The sequence below is a fragment of the Phascolarctos cinereus genome, unplaced genomic scaffold (genome assembly GCF_003287225.1).
Source record: "Phascolarctos cinereus isolate Bilbo 61053 unplaced genomic scaffold, phaCin_HiC Scaffold_1;HRSCAF=81, whole genome shotgun sequence".
Classification (NCBI taxonomy): domain Eukaryota; kingdom Metazoa; phylum Chordata; class Mammalia; order Diprotodontia; family Phascolarctidae; genus Phascolarctos; species Phascolarctos cinereus.
In genome coordinates, this window is record NW_027555514.1 from 261,830,035 (window position 1) to 261,846,725 (window position 16,691).

At 36.2% G+C, this 16,691-nt stretch overlaps 1 protein-coding gene across 1 annotated transcript in view; it reads right to left on the reverse strand.

Moving 5' to 3' along the window:
• Positions 1-16,691, reverse strand: part of EEA1 (early endosome antigen 1) — a 121,305-nt gene that overhangs the window by 82,918 nt on the left and 21,696 nt on the right. The window contains 1 exon segment of the mRNA XM_021006418.2: positions 13,452-13,544. Coding sequence (XP_020862077.1) covers positions 13,452-13,544 — 93 coding nt within the window.

The following is a 16,691-nucleotide window of genomic DNA, read 5'->3' on the forward strand; positions in this document are numbered from 1 at the left end:
CTATTAAAAAATATTTGATTTGACAGAGCAGAATGAGGCTTTCAGCAAGTCATCCATACATAGACATATGTATATATACATACATATATATGTGCGTGTATACCCAAAAAGATACAAAATAGATAACTTTACTTGACAACCCTCTGATTAATTAATACAATGACTGCCAGTGAGCAGGGAGACAAGGTATTTGCCACCATCACTTAAGAGATCCAATACAGACTTAAAGACAGAGAAGTTTCAGATAGATAATGAAGACTTCTACATGCTCTACTTCACGCAATTTCAGAACAATGTGGTCTCCTAAACAACATTCATAATCTCTTAAACAAGTGGCCTAACTACACAGGAGGAAAAAAAAAAAGACACAAGTGAGTGAGAATGCCTAATCATTCAGACTACAAGATGCTGCTGCTGATGGATGGTCTACAGAACCTATTCATTCATACATTTAGGACAGACGAAGCAAATGGACAATGAGGTAGGTCCAAGACTGAATATGAGGAGAGTCTTTGGGCTCGCCATTGGGAAATGGTATAGTACTTTTAATAACCAAAAACCTTTTCAGGAAACAAAAGCTCATCTTTTTAATACCAATATTCTTCCAATGATGCTGTATGGCTTCAAGTCATTGAAAAACTCCAGTCTCCAAAGAACTGAAGTTGAGGATCACACAAGGTGTGCAATGGAGCAGTACAGTATCAGAAACTATGGAAAGAATATTACAAAACAAATATATGATCAAAAATTGTAAGTTGGCCACATCTATATGAATATGAACTAACCAATGGGCATCCTGAGCACTCCAGTGATATCCTTACAACATCCAAAGAACTTGAGTATACTAAGGGTGAAGTTATGGACAAGCAATAACAAGAATATGAAGGGCTGTCAGGAATGGGTTGAAATTTGCATAAATGGAAAAATAATTACATCAATGAGATCACAGATTTATCTGTGTATTTCAGTATACATGTCACATCTTCAGTTGTTCTTGAGAGCTGGGACTATGGTTTGTCTAAACATTGTCATCTCCCCTAGAATACACTTTGCACACCAAGGTCTTAATGTTTCTTGAACTCAAGAGACAAAATTCAAACTTTGGTTTTGTTTCACCATCAGACTAACACTTTTTTTTGAGGAAATGTTTCAAAATTCTTGAAAAGAAATTAAATTTTGGTCAATTAATTTTTCTTAAATAGAAGCATGTTATAAAACACTAGAGGTGAGTCAGGAATAGGGAGAAGAGGTATTTCCAAATCAAAGAAAGAATAAGGAATCATATCTTCAAAAAGGGACAGAAGTCTACTTGAAACAAACCACATAAATATCAGAAGCATTATGACGTTATTATTCTTTCTATGTCTCAGCAACTATGGCTTATGCTTTCCTTGCACTCTCAACACAAGGACAACATAGCTAGAAGCCTTTTTCCTATCATAAAGCAATCAAAACAAATCTTTTTATGGTACCAATATAACTTACTATGTAATAACCCTATGAACTTCCTTTCCACTCACAAACTACCATTAAGAACTACAATCTATAGACTGAAAATAACACTGCATAAAAAGCATTTTTCCCCAGGTTCCATATTGTTCCAAAGGGTATTTATTTATATTTTGAGAGAAATAATTTATAAAATACAAGTATAAGGTTTCAGTTGTGAGATACTTCTCTTTTCTTCAAATCTGTAAAATATCAGGATGAAACAATTGTTTCATCTTACTTTTTTTCAAATAATACACACACAAAAAGGAAGACAAATGATCTGCAATCTATCAAGCAGGTATTCCTGCCAGCTAGCTGTTTCAAATGCATCCTTTAGTCAAACACATGAGTGGTACTTTGGCTCCAAACCCTCACTGTAGCAGCAGATTACCAGGTTGGTTCAGTACATGCTTACATAGGCATACTTGCATACTTTCATAAGACTTGGTCTTAATGATTTCCATGATTTAAAAGTTCCCAAGTTTGTAATACTTTTATTAGGGTAAGGAGTCAATGCTATGGCTCATACTTTGAAAGTAATCCAATTGTGCTTTCTTCCATGAATTATAAACTATTAGTGTCACAATCAGCAAATATTTATTAAGCACTTTCTGTGTATCCAGCACTGTGCTAGCATATGCAAAGCTACTGCGACATCTCTCAGCTTCCATTTTACAGATTGGACTCTTGAAAGATTTCAGATCACAGTTTAGAGCTGAAAGGGACCTTGGACAACCACTAGACCAATTCCTTATTTTTATGGATGAAAAAGCTGAAGCACAAGGAGGTGTAGTGAACTAACCCAAAGTCATACAAGTATTAAGAAGCTGAGACAGGATCTGAACCTAGGTCTTCTAACTCTAACCTAATACAAAGAGTGAGACTCGAGTAGCTCTCTTTAAAACACTAAATGCCAATCCAGACAGTTAGGGATTTAATGAGCGGATTGTTCCTTTACACTGTTGCCTGACCTACACAGATGCTGTGGGAATATATTAACACCTGAAACTGTGTTCCCAAGGGGAAAAAACACTCTTTGGAATTGAAAATAGATATAATCATCATCATTAAGGACATAGCTCATTTCAATTGCCATGAGATAATATAGAAGAGAGAGTCTTTTTTACAATCTGAGGTTAAACTTTATAGAGTTTTATAGATTTAATGGCTCTAGTATTTCTGTCTAAGGCTCTATTAATTTTTTTTAGAGAAATATCTATTCAGCAGGAAGTAAATTGAGAAAACAAAAGAAAGGTAAATCCATTCCAATTAAAAAGCAAACCACCAATAACTTTTTAGCCTTGGTTTCTCAAAAGCAATTATCTTCTCTTGGGTCCCCTTGTACTTTTGTCATCTAATCTATATTACCCAAAGGCAATAACCTCACTACTTAACTGCATCAACACCTCTCTCCACCCATGCTCCAAACTGCCAACTAAATCAAAATCAGCGGAAGATTCCCCTTCCTTTGGCTTTCTGGTTTTCTACCACTTAGCAAAACCCTATTTTTCCCCTGATGAATCCACACATCTGGGCAAAAGTTTCTGATGGCTGTCCTTAGTCACTTAATTTTCTGCTCAGACCAATTTTAAAGTATGAAATAATAGGCTCTGGGAATTGGGCACACTCTACCCATACTGACCTATAAGAACTTCCAATGCTAGATCTTATTTCTCTTTTCCAGATTTTTCTGAAATGGTATGGGGTCACTCCAGCTTCAAAGATCTGTGATTTCATCACTTTAGGTCAGTTTAGGCTTTCTCAACAAACATAAATAATACCTTTGTATCCTAAGAGAAATGCTTCACAAAATATGTGGCCAAAAATGCTGTGCTGTGGCCAATCTTTAGGCAGGTAATGAGCCTCTCTGAACTTGGAAGGTTTTCAGGCAATACACAGTCTAATACCCAGACTGTATTCAAAATGATTCCAGGTTAGATTGCCTAGCCTTTGAGAACACAGGATCACCTCTAGGCCACAAAGAGATATCCCAGGAGGATGCTAGCAACAGTAGAATCCCTTAATCTCAACACACATGTTGAAATGTAGCAACAGCATTAAGCTGTGCATAAATAAACTAGCTATGCACCAATTTAACACCATATTAGTGAGTTTTGTTTCTCAAAGGCTTTGTAAATTCACAGCATATACCACTTGGACTTAATGATTTTAATAATGTGCTGCCAAAAAATCATTTTTATCTCTTTTCCATAATTCACTCTTAAGATCCTAAAAGTTTACTTGGTACCGGCTATGAAACAGAATGGTGGATTAGTGGAATAGACTGAGTACACAAGACACAGTAGTCAATGACTATAGTAATCTACTGTTTCATAAACCCAAAGACCCCAGCTTCTGTGATAAGAACTCACTATCTGACAAAAAGTGCTGGGAAAACTGGAAAAGAGTATGGCAGCAACTAGGCATAGACCAAAATCTTACACCATATACCAAAATAAAGTCAAAATGGGTACAAGATTTGGATATAAAAGCTGATACTATAAGCAAACTGGGATAGCAAGGAATAGTTTACCTGTCAGATTTATGCAGAACAGAAGAATTTATGACCAAACAAGAGATAGAGCAAAATGGACAATTCTGATTACATTAAATTGAAAAGTTTTTGAACAAACAAAACCAATGCAATCAAGATTAGGAGGGAAGCAGAAAACTAGGAAAGAATTTTTATAACCAATGTCTCTGATAAGGGCCTTATTTCTAAAATATACAGAGAATTGAGTCAAATTTATAACAACACAAGTCACTCCCCAGTTGATAAATGGTCAAAGGATATGAACTGGCAGTTTTCAGATAAAGAAATTAAAGCTATCTATAGTCATACGAAAAATGCCCTAAATCACTACTGATTAGAGAAATGCAAATCAAAACAACTCTGAGGTACCACAGCACACCTATCAGATTGGCTAACATGACAAAACAGGAAAATGATAAATGTTGGAGATGATGTGGGGAAACTGGAACATTAACGTATTGTTAGTAGAGTTGTGAACTGATCCAACCATTTTGGAGAGTAATTTGGAACTATCCAAAGGGCTATAAAAATGTGCATGCCCTTTAACACAGCAATAGCACTTCTAAGGCTGTATTCCAAAGAGATACAAAAATGGGAAAAGGACCCACATGCACAAAAATTCATAGCAGCTCTTTTTGTGGTGGCAAAGAATTGGAAATTGACAGGATGCCCATCAACTGGGGAATGACTGAACAAGCTGTGGTATATGAATGTAACGGAATACTATTGTTCCATAAGAAAAGATGAGCAGGTGTATTTCAGAAAAACCTGGGAAGACTTGCATGAACTGATGCTGAGTGAAGTGAGCAGAACCAGGAGAACATTGTACATAGGAACAGCCACATTGTGCAATGACTAACTTCAATAGACTCAACTCTTCTCAGCAATGCTAAGATCTAAGACATCTGCAAAAGTCTCATGCTGGAAAATGCCATCCACATCCAGAAAAAAGAACTATGGAGTTTGAATGCAGATTGAAGTATACTATTTGTTCTTTTTTTTCCTTCTGTTTTGTTTTGTTTCTTCTTTCTTGTGGTTACTCCTATTGGTTCTAATTCTTCTTTACAACACGAATAATGTGAAAATATGTTTAATAGGAATGTATATGTAGAGCCTGTATCAGATTGCACACCATCTTGGGAAGGGAGGTGGGAAGGGAGGGGGAGAAAATTTAAAACTAAAAGCTTATGGAGGGGCAGCTAGGTGGCACAATGGATAGAGCAACGGTCCTGAAGTCAGGAGGACCTGAGTTCAAATCCAGCCTCAGACCAAATACTTGACACTTAACTAGCTGTGTGACCCTAGGCAAGTCACTTGACCCCAATTGCCTAAATAAAAAAAAAGATTATAGAAGCAAACGTTAAAAACTAAAAATAAATTCATAAAATTGTTTTTAAAAGATCCTAAAAGTTTTCTTTTAAAATAAGCTACATGTATTAATCCTAGAATCTTTTTTATACCATAATAAAAATGTAATGGCTCTCTAATGCAGTCCACTCATTTTACAGAGAAGGAAATGGCACACAGTAGTAAAATAATTCATCCACGGTCACACAGTGACACTGACAGAATAAAACTAGAACTGGATCTCTTGAGTCATAGGGTCATTTTGATTATTGCCAATGTTTGTCTCTTCCCCCTCCCCAATTCTGCATATGCATATATGCACACATATATATATTGGGCTCTAACTATGTATACTATATATGATTCGTCATTTCTGTTCTAGGAAGTTTTACTGGTAAGTCTTTCTGTGTGTGTATGATCCTTTGAACAATTAAGAGGAATTTTTACTGAATGTGTAATTCTCTCACTTAACAAGACAAAAAGCTTTATTTTCTCAATACCTAGATGGCATAAAGAGCTTTACTTTCTCATTAAAAGTTTTAATAGGTTCTAAAATAAATTTGTTCCCTTTTCTCATTAACATACAGCATCATAGTCACTGATTTCACCCTAGTATGGGCCCTAATTACCATTCTTAATAAGACTATTTCAATAGCTTAGCTAGCTGTTCTCTCCATCTCTAGTCTCCCTCCCTTCTAAACCATACTCTACTTCTCTACACTGCTGCCAAATTCATCTTCCAAAAGCAGAGGACTGATTGATTACCTCAGCCCCTTTCCCAAATATTTTCAACGCTTTGAAGTATGTCCACAATATGGTCCCAAAGTTGCTTTTCCACTATTTCCTTACCCATACCTGCTGCCATAGATAAACTTAATGAACTTTCTCTAAATTAGCCCATGTTTTTCAGTCTCCTCACCTCTGTTCATCCTATTCACTTCACATGGAATGTGGAGAATCCTCTCTTACCTGTCAGAAGCCAACCTATCATTCTAGGTCAACCTCAAATATCACCTACTTAATGAACTATGTTTTGATTTCCCCAGCCTCATGATGTCTCTTCCCCATGAGGCAGTGGTGGAGGTTTATATCTGGGAGCCTAGAAGCCTGGTTTCTTGTTCCAGCCAACTCAGAATAAGAGCTGGTTGGAATATAGCAGAGCTTGCTCTTCAACTTAAACAAGTCATTTCACTTCTGTTGGAATCAGCGTCATTTATAAAATAATGGGACCAAACTAAATAATTTCCACAGTCTCTTCTAGCTCTAACAAACTCTTCTAAACCAAACTTAGTACTCTGTAGCACTTAAATTACTATAGCATAATTATTTCTATGAAAGGCAACATAGCATAATAGAAAGAATGTGGGACTTGGAGCTAGAAAGATCTGAGTTCAAATTTTTCCAATTACACTTTCTACCTGTCTGACCCGTGGGTAGGTTAATTCCTATAAACTTCAGGCAACTCAGTAAGACCATAAATTATAAACAGCTGAGATGGAGGAAGTTCTCGCACAAAGGGTAATAATCATAGGTTCTTGCCAGGGTTAGGTAGTAATTATGTCTCTGCCTTATCAACCCTACTGCTTCATGAGCTCACTGACAGCAAGTAAGACCTGTGTCCTATCTATACATCACAGACAAGACCTCATGTAATGCCTTGCACATAGTAGATTCTCAATAGGTATTTATTAAATTTAACGGAATGGATTTCTCTAGATGATAGCACCTTTTCACACCATAACGTTCTTTTGCAATGATTGTCTGAGGGGCAGATAATCTAGAAAAATCTAACACATTCACCTCCCTGGATTTAATTTTAATTTAAAATCTACTTATTAATTTATTATAAATATAAATACATTAAATCATTACTTTATTATCTATTATTATGATTGTGCTATTGGTTATATATAATAATTATTTATTAAAATTAATTTTTAAAAAATATTACCCTTGCCAAGATAAATGAAAGAAAATAGTTTTTAACTCACTTATGAATGAAATATCATGGGTTAAGTTATGTAAAAACATTAGCTTAAATCTTTGACATTTCAAAGATCACAAAAGAAAACATCCACAAAACATAAGTAATAAATGCAGATTTTCCATTTTGCTTATCATACAATGCTTTAGGCATGCATAATTACAGCAGCCCATAATCCCTTGTATCAGAAAAGGTTAAGCAATAGCCAATCAATGGTGAAGCCCCCGTACTCTGAGAAGCCCATCACCAGAGCTAAAACAAAACATTAGGGACCCATAGTAACAAGGGAGTCATTAAGAAGGGTCTGGCCACTGCATTGTTTCTCCCTGTGCTCCTTCTGGAAATGCTCCAAGAGACTAGTCACAGTTACACAGCTTTTCATACAAAATGGACCGATGAAGCCCAGTGAAACAACAAACTCTATGTGTTATTTTAAAGTCAACTCAAAAATATGAAAGATAGGAAATAAATTAGATATTTGAAAGAAAAAAATTAAGTGAAATAAAATTTGAGTATTGTTAATCCACAAAAGTGGAAAAAAATACTCAAAGTGTAATCTTTGTAATTCACGTTCCCTGCTAAAAGCCAAGGTTTAATGTATTTACTCTTTTGATTAAATGACAAGTCCATACTTACTCCAAAGTGCAAATAAAGGCACAGAGGTATGGGAACCCAATATGTACGAATTTCAGGGTAGAGGAGAGTCCAATTTTACCAGAGCAGAGTGCTCTGGGAGCAGAGTAATCTTAGAAAAAAGCTCTAAATGGTTGGAGGGCCTTCAAATGCCAAAGCAGTCAACTTTCCTAGATTGGCAAGAAAGAGTCACTGAAGATTTCTAAACAAAGCAATGACATTTCCAGATTCATATGGATGAAATATTATTCTGGCAGCGGTATGAAATATAGCATCAAAGAAGGAGAAGAAAGGTGAGATAGGAAGTATTGCAGAACAGCTATTGCACTAGTCTGGGCCAGTGATAATGAGAGGCTATACCAGTGTAGGATCACAAGGAGATAAAACAGGAGGCTTGTTTCAGAGGTGGAAACAGCAGGATCTGATTACTGATCAAATGAGAGAGGAGGTAGAGTTAACAGCCAAAAGATGACACCTAGGTTGTGAATACGGGAGGCCAAGGTAAAGGGAAGTACTACAGAAAGACATTATAAAGTCAGAAGGAAAAAAGTTTACGGGAAAAAAATACACTCAATTTTAGACAGGTAGTAGAATACTCTAAATAGCTGGTGACACAGGTGTGGAAATCAGAAGTCAAAACTAAAGCTATAGATCTATATACAGGTGGTAATTGAAGTTGTGATATGAAACAAGAGGCCACAGGAGAGTAGAGAAAGAAATGTAGAGTGTCAAAGACAGACTCTTGGGAGTCATCTATGTTAAGGTGTCAGAAAGAAGATGACAGGCCAGCAAAACTGGAATGGGCAAGAAGGGAAAGCTACATTGATGGAGAAAGTACCAACATCAATGAAATCTTTATCTCTGAAATGATCAAATACTGAAATTATTTAGTATTGACATTTACTCTATGTGGCCTTTCTGTCTTACTAAATACTGGTGATAATGATATAACAGCCTATCTCTTTGAAACTATAAACCCAGTATGAGGGATCAAATGGAAAACCTGCTTTAATGGGTCATCTGCTTATTCAAAGAATTCTTAGGGGATCAAAAGATCAGAGTAGTTCCAGATTCCTCCAAGGAGAGAGGTAAAAAGTGGTATCATGTGAGTTTCCAGGGTACCTAACCCAAATGATTCAAAGGTCTAGGGCTGGGGGTAAAAAATCTGTCTTTTCTCAATATAAACAGGGCTCTGCTGGACCAAATCATCCTGGATCAGCTTTGCCCTAGAACAGTTCTGCCCTTATCCAAAAATGAATTTCCTAGAAAGTTAGAAGGAATCTACAGATGCTTAAATTAGGGAAAATAAAAATCAGTGATACCCGTTGGCCTGTTTTTTGTTTGTTAGTTTTTACCCAGACTCTCATAGAGACACCCAAAGACCACTAAAGAATTTCAACATTTAATATGACAAAACCAACTAGTTAATGAGTCAAATGATGCATATATACAATGTTCACATATCACGCAATAATGCCAGACTTGATAATGTGAAAATATATCAGTTAGTTGCTAATACTGAAATCTGATCTTAAAAGAGCATGTTTATTTTGTACTTTGAATTAAGATGCACATAGCTAGTAATGGCAGTCTTGAAGGAAAAAAAAGTGTCGAGTCTATCTGCTTAAAGTAGCCATAAAATAAAATCTCCAAAACATTCATCTTACTGTTCAATGTAAAATGAGCATGAAGTCCATTTCACTGAAGTGAGGAGTTACGATTGTACATTTAAGTAGTCTAACATCCAGAAAAATATAGACTTTAAAATGTTACAGACTGTTCAAATCTCAGCCTACAGACATAACAATATTATAGCATAAGGTCATGGATTTATAAGAAAGCCAAATATGATTAAGTAACTCACTGTTAATCAATATTTTGAACATGAGATATATTAAAAAGGTAAAATCAAAAAGCATCTTACAGCATAGGGGAAATTAATGTGACTGTTATAAAGGCAGTCCAGGTAAAGTCTAACAGAATTCATAAAACAGAGTTTACACAGCCACAGGATAATTACCTAATGTATGTAATTAATTAGATCTGATCATCGTGAGAAATGTCAACAAAAATTAGGATAGATGGACTGGTTCTTATCAAATAACTCAGAACTCAACTGGGGTCCCAAAGTGAACTAAAACCTCTGAGATAATAATCAGTTAAATTACTTTTTCTATTCAGCTTTAAATCCATGTAATTAACTGAAAAACACCTATTTTGGGGGATTAAGAATTAAAAAGGTAAACTGACAACTTCCAGAATCCTCATACTTAAAAAAAAAAAAGGATGAACACATTATAAGACAGGTGGACAAAGAATACTCTAAGAATCTGAACATTTTTATTACTAAGTAATCAGTGCAGAAAAAAAATAAAATATGAAATATCATGCTGAAAAATGCCAATCATTTTCCAGTCCAAAATTCTGTCTCTAGTAATTGCACCAATGCATCTTTTATATAGAGGAGACGGTTGCTTCCACTGCCTTCCAACATCCAAATAATAGGGCTATATTCCAATTCATCCTTTCTTCCTAACCTATCATGACACTATTCTCAGGAATCTCTCTAACTCCTTCTTGAACCAATTTATATTTTCTGCCCATGTGACCACTTGTCACTAAAAGTTCTACAAGTTTACTATGGCTATGGAAGGTAACACTTCCTTTTTATTGACCTTAAAGTTACCTGCAATGAACTTCAAGGAGTCAGTTACCTCATGCTAGCGGTCCAGAATTTGTTGAATAAATAAATCCATGTTTTTATCCCATACATGTCCTTTATGATTTTAAGAACTTCAACTGAATCCCCTCTTCATTTTTCCTAAAAAAATTTTCATTTTTTTATTACCTATCCTCCCCTGTATACTTCAACCCCTTCATCCTTTTAATTGTTTCCAGTTTTGGTTAGTCACTTACTGTGCCTAAAATGTCTTTCTCCTCCTCGTCCCTCCTTGGTGAATTACTCTTGCCCATAAAAAGCCCAAAAATGTCCTTTCCTTCATAAATGCCTTCCTTGAGCTTCCAACAGTAATGACCAGCCTCCTCAAATCTCACATAACATTTTGTAACTATAATTTACTTATAATACAGTTCAGAGTATAAGAGTATAAAGTATTTTTTTGTATTTCAAAATATTTTTTCCTAGACTGTAAGCTCCATGAGGGTAGAGACTGTGTTATCTACATGTTATAGATAACATATGGATGCCAACTCCTCCAGCACCTTGCATATAAAAGGTGCTTAATAAATATAAAGTCACTTCTATGGACTATTTGCAACTACAAAAAACCTTTTATCAGGTGCACTGGCCAGAAATACATGATTATATCATGAGCAAAGACATACCATGGACAAGCAAATGTATATGAAGAGTTCTGAAAAGTACAAAGTCCAATAGAAATATATAGCATTGTTGTTATTATTATTATTACGCAAGGATAATGATTTCATTCTCCCCCTCAAAAAAAAAAATCTTTCCAGTAAATTCCCTATACTTGGTTGGCCTGTTTGGCTAGAGAAGCAGACTGTCTACAGCTCTTCTGGGAAAACTCAACAATGAATCTAGTATTCCTTCCCTGGTGAAGAACAGCTCCGTGCCAATTAAGTCTAGCATGATGAATGTCCAGCAGACATCTAAAACTCAGCATGTTCAAAACCGAACTCATTATCTTTCTCTCTAAATCCTATCTCCCCAGCTCCTCACTTTCCCTATTACTTCAGACAGCAACATCATCCTCCCAGGCTTCCTAGGCCTGCAACCTAGGTATTATGACTCTTCACCATCTTTCACCCCCTATATCCACGCTTTTGCCAGGGTCTGTTAATTTCACCTTTGCAACATCTCTCAAATATGCCCCCTCCTTTCCCAACACTGCCACCAGCCTGGTGAAGGCCCTCTCATCATCATGCCTGAACTATCCTAACAGCCTGCTGGTGGGTCTGCCTGCCTTGAGGCTCTGCACACTCCAGTCCCTCCTCCATTCAGCTGCCAAACTAATTTTCCTAAATAAAGCAGAGGTATGATCATGGCATCCCACCTATTCAATAAATTTCAGTGGCTCCCTATCATCTCCAAGATCAAATACACAATCCTCTAGCATTCAAAACCCTTCATAAACTAGCACTCTCCCTCCCACCCTCTACCTCCCCATCCCCCACACAAACCTTTCCATTCTTCTTATACCTTATACTCTCTCATTTATTCTTTGATCCAATAATACCGGGTTCCTTGCTGTTCCCAGAACAAGAAAATGCTCTGGGCATTTTCTCTGGCATTCCCCATACCTGAACAACCCCCCACCCCCAATCTCTACTCCCTGGCTTCCTTCCAGTTCCAACTAAAATCCCACCTTCCAGGAAGCCTTTCCCAACCCCTTTTAATTCTAGTGCCTTCTCTCTGTTCATTATTTCCTTTTTATCTTATACATAGCTTGCTTGTATATATTTGTTTGCTTGTCTCCCTCATTAAATAGTCCCTGCTCTCAAGAGGCTCACCTTCTACCTTTCTTTGTATCTCCAGCACTTACCACTGTGCCAGGCACGTCGTAGGTGCTTAATAAATGCTTATTGACTAATACTTAAATTTTTTTCTATTATGTAACTTTCAACCCCAATAAATCTAAGATCCTTAAAGGCCCTGCCTAATCAGGCCCCAGCATAATGCCTTGTCTAAACAAGTATTTCTTGATTTAGTTTGCTAGTCCTTGATTCATAAAAACACCCTCCATAATTCCAGTTTTATATATGTACTTAAGCATGTATTTATGTTTTTAAGCACTTTTTGGTTTAAAAACTCATCAAATACTTTTGAAAAATACAAGTAAACTAAACTATGTTCACTAGTTCCTTATCTACATGTTCACTTTCTTCTTCAGAGGACTGAAAAAATAATTGAATTTTAAAAGTTAAATCAATCAGTGAAGTTGACTTCTCAACAACTTCTGAGTTACTTTTTGAAGTCTTTAATTACTTACTACATTAACATCTTTCGTTACCAACCAAATGCTAGGATATTTGCATTGAATAAAAGCTTATTATAAGAATATAATCCAAATCTCTATTAATAAAAGAAATGTAAATTAAAACAACTGGTCCCCCTAGCTGATAACAGTATACATAGTTAAACAAATATCATATAATTACAAGGTAATTTCTTATAGACACAATGTTATCATTTCATAAAAGATCACAGGCATGAACTAAGAGTCATTAATAGACAAGCCATATTTCCTGCTTCATTTTTCAAAGCTTTAAAAGCCCTTACCTGACCATCCTTGTCCAAAAATGGGATCTACTAAGCACACCTGTACCTACAATTATGATTTCAAAATGCATGTTCCAGTTTGTTTGGTAATGCTATAAGAACCTTGTTATAAGATGTTTCACTTATTATGCCTTCCTCAAACATTTGCTGTTTTCCCCGAACAATACTAAATTTGCTTTGTTACATTAATATTACCATACCTCTGAAGAGCCTTCACTGTTGACATCCAAGGCATTTCCAGGTGTTGCTGATGAATCAGAATCTGAACCTTGAGAGCCAGCTCTCCCTGGGGTCTACAATGAATTTTAAAAAGAGATGGGAAAAAAAAGTTCAGATTGAGTCTATAAATCATTTTATTTGCTTTCAATTGTAACCAAAACCATGTAGTAGTGGTCACTTACATATTTTGAGGGACACCTGAAAATGCTGTTCCCATCAGAAATAGGTTCCCCACTTCAAATCCCTCATACCAGAAAAATTCTACCAGAGAAACTTACTACTTAGGGTCAGTGCATTTTCTTTCGTTAAAATTAAAACATTCCTGGAGAAAGTAACATGTTAAATCACTATGTCATTAACAACATGGTGCTTACGTGATCCTTTCCTACAGAAGCCCAGAGCCTTAGAAGAAAGCAGATTTACTAAAGCACAGAGTACTGTGTAACCTATCCTTATGTCCCTCCTGTTCCTTCACTATTTCTATCAGTGATATCACCATTCATCCATGTTTTTATTATAAACTAAGTAGAAACCTTGACGTTACCCTTGACTCTTCCTTCTCTGTGATCTCTCCTATCCAGTTAGCAAACCCTTCTGATTCACTCTACAATATCTCTCCTCTCCTCAAAAGGAGATGTTTAATGGCCTCTTAATTGACTTTCCCCTCTCCAATTCATCCTTCACACTACACCCAGACTTGTTTTTCCTAAGAATGCTTTCCTCATGTCATTCCTCAACTCCAAACTCTTCAAGGGCTCCCTAATGCTTCCTAAACATAAAATCCAAACTGCATTGCCTGGCCCTGAAAGCTCTCCCCAACCCCAAGTCTGGCAGCATCCTACCTTTCCAGCTTTACTTCTTACCACTCTTCCTACTACTAACTCTAAAGCAGAGCCAAACTAGACTATATCATCTGTCTCCAAGCCCCACTCAGTCATTTCCTATGTAGTGCAATGGCAATGGACTTGGAGTTGGAAAGACCTTAGTTCAAATTTGGCAAGTCACTTAAACTCTACGGTAAAATGGGGATAATAATAGTACCTACCTCCCAGGGCTATTGTGAAGATCAAGCAATATAATATTTGTAAAGCACTCAGTACAGTGCCTGGGACATCTGCAGACTCTTTATAAATACTAAGCTATATCTGGAATGCCCTCTCCTCCTCTACTGAATCCTACCTATGTCACAGAAAAGTTTAGAAAAACTTGTATAAAATAAGCATAATCACTCAAAAAAATTAAATGACCACAATAATATAAGAGAGAAAAACTTTGAAAGAATTCTGAACACTGATCAATGCATCAATCAAACACTTTAAAGGACCGAAGATGAAGCATGCCTCCCACCTTTGGCATGGAAGGAACAGATACTACAGGCATAGAATGAGACAGATTTTCAGGAACTGCCAATGTGCCCATTTGCTTTGCTTGACTATATTTAATATGTAACCAGGGAAGGCTTCTATTTGGGATACTGGAGAGGATGAATTAATGGGTAATGAAGAAAGGCCAAAAAAAAAAGTAAAAAGAAAAAAGCAACAAAAAATTTCACTAGAAAAATAAACAAAATTCAGAAAAGGATGAAAAATTGGGGAGTTTTTGCTACTTCTTTCTTAAATTTAATTTGAATTCTAAAAAAATCTATCCCCAGTGATTCCAGAGGCTTTGTATAAAGTAGGCACTTAGTAAATATTTGTTGAACTGAATAAAAAAGACAAAGATCCACTGATATAAAAAACACATAGTGAACTAACAAAATAATAAGTCCAAAAGCCCTTCTCTAATGCAAGGGTCCCAACCTTTTCTAAGTCACGGACCACTCTGGCAATCTGGTAAAACCTACCAGATTCATCAGAATTTTTCAAAATTCACTACTGAAGGAAATATGAGATTTCAGTTAGAGGTTCTTACTGTTTGTCCTTCATTTTGGAAGAGGACTGATGACATCATGAGGGTGATATCTTGACTTTCTTGTGAACTGGATTTAAGTGAGGCAGAGCTGCTCAAAGCCATCAGCCTCACTCTCTTCTAGACTCATGAAGTCCAGTGGCAAGACAAAAGTCAAGATGACTGGAGAAGGCTCAGGATAGTGGGTGATCTTGGCCTTCCTAACCTAAGGTCTTCCCCATTTCCCATTTCCATTTCATTCTCAATTTGTCTGAGGCCACACCTATTCAATGACTAATGGGCTAGATAAGAATTGAGACAAAAAATGGCCTACCCGATTTACCATCACAACCCCAATTGCCTCATCAAAAAGAAAAAAAAATCCCCCTAATAAAAGGACTAGAATCTAAGCCATCAAAACCTAACAAAGAGCCACAGAGGCTTGGATTGGGGGTTATTAGCAGCCATTCACTGAAAACCAGAGTGATTTAGGTTTAAAAACAAAGTCAAGTAGCTCCATTTGAAACACTGGGATTATTTAAAGACTATTTTTCCAGAACTATAATTCAAGAAGCTGTAAATTAAAACTGTGTGGAACAAAAAAAGCAAATTGTCTTAGCTTTCTGAAAAAAGTATTAAAAATAACTTTTTTCAAAATCTAGTCCCCAAACTCCAAAATGTCTCACAAAATAGAAGCATCCACAAGTAAGGATATGGTCCCCCAAATGAAGAGAGGGACCGCATGTAGGGGGCAGAGGAGGAAAAGAAGACATCAAAACCTAAGCAATGAGTTACAGAGTTAGAGGTTAATGAAAACAAAGATGTCATTTTTTTTTCCATTCAAGTTCATGGACTCTCGAAAATTTATCAACAGACCCCTTAAAACCCAGGGACCCCAGGTTAAGAACCACTGCGCTAATGGATCAAGTGGTCAAAGGAGGGGAACAGATAGTTCTCAAAAAGAATTGCCAACTACTAACAACATATGAAAGATTGCTTCATATCATTAACAACAGAAATGCAAACCAAAACAACTCTGGAGGTTTCACCTCAAACTGGTAAAAGATAAGCAAAAATAAAGGTAAGAGAGGATAACAAAAGTCAGGTACACTGTATGCATTAGTGGAGTTGTGAAAGGTTGCAAACATTCTGGAAAGTGATTTGGAATTATGCTTCAAAAATGACCAAAATATCAACTTCCTTTAACCTTATCAACCCATGTCTAAGCATACACTAAAATGAGGCAAAAGAATTACTGTGCCATAAGAAACGATGAATATAACAATTCAGAGAAGCATGGGAAGACATGAAATGATGAAAAGTAAAGTAGGCAA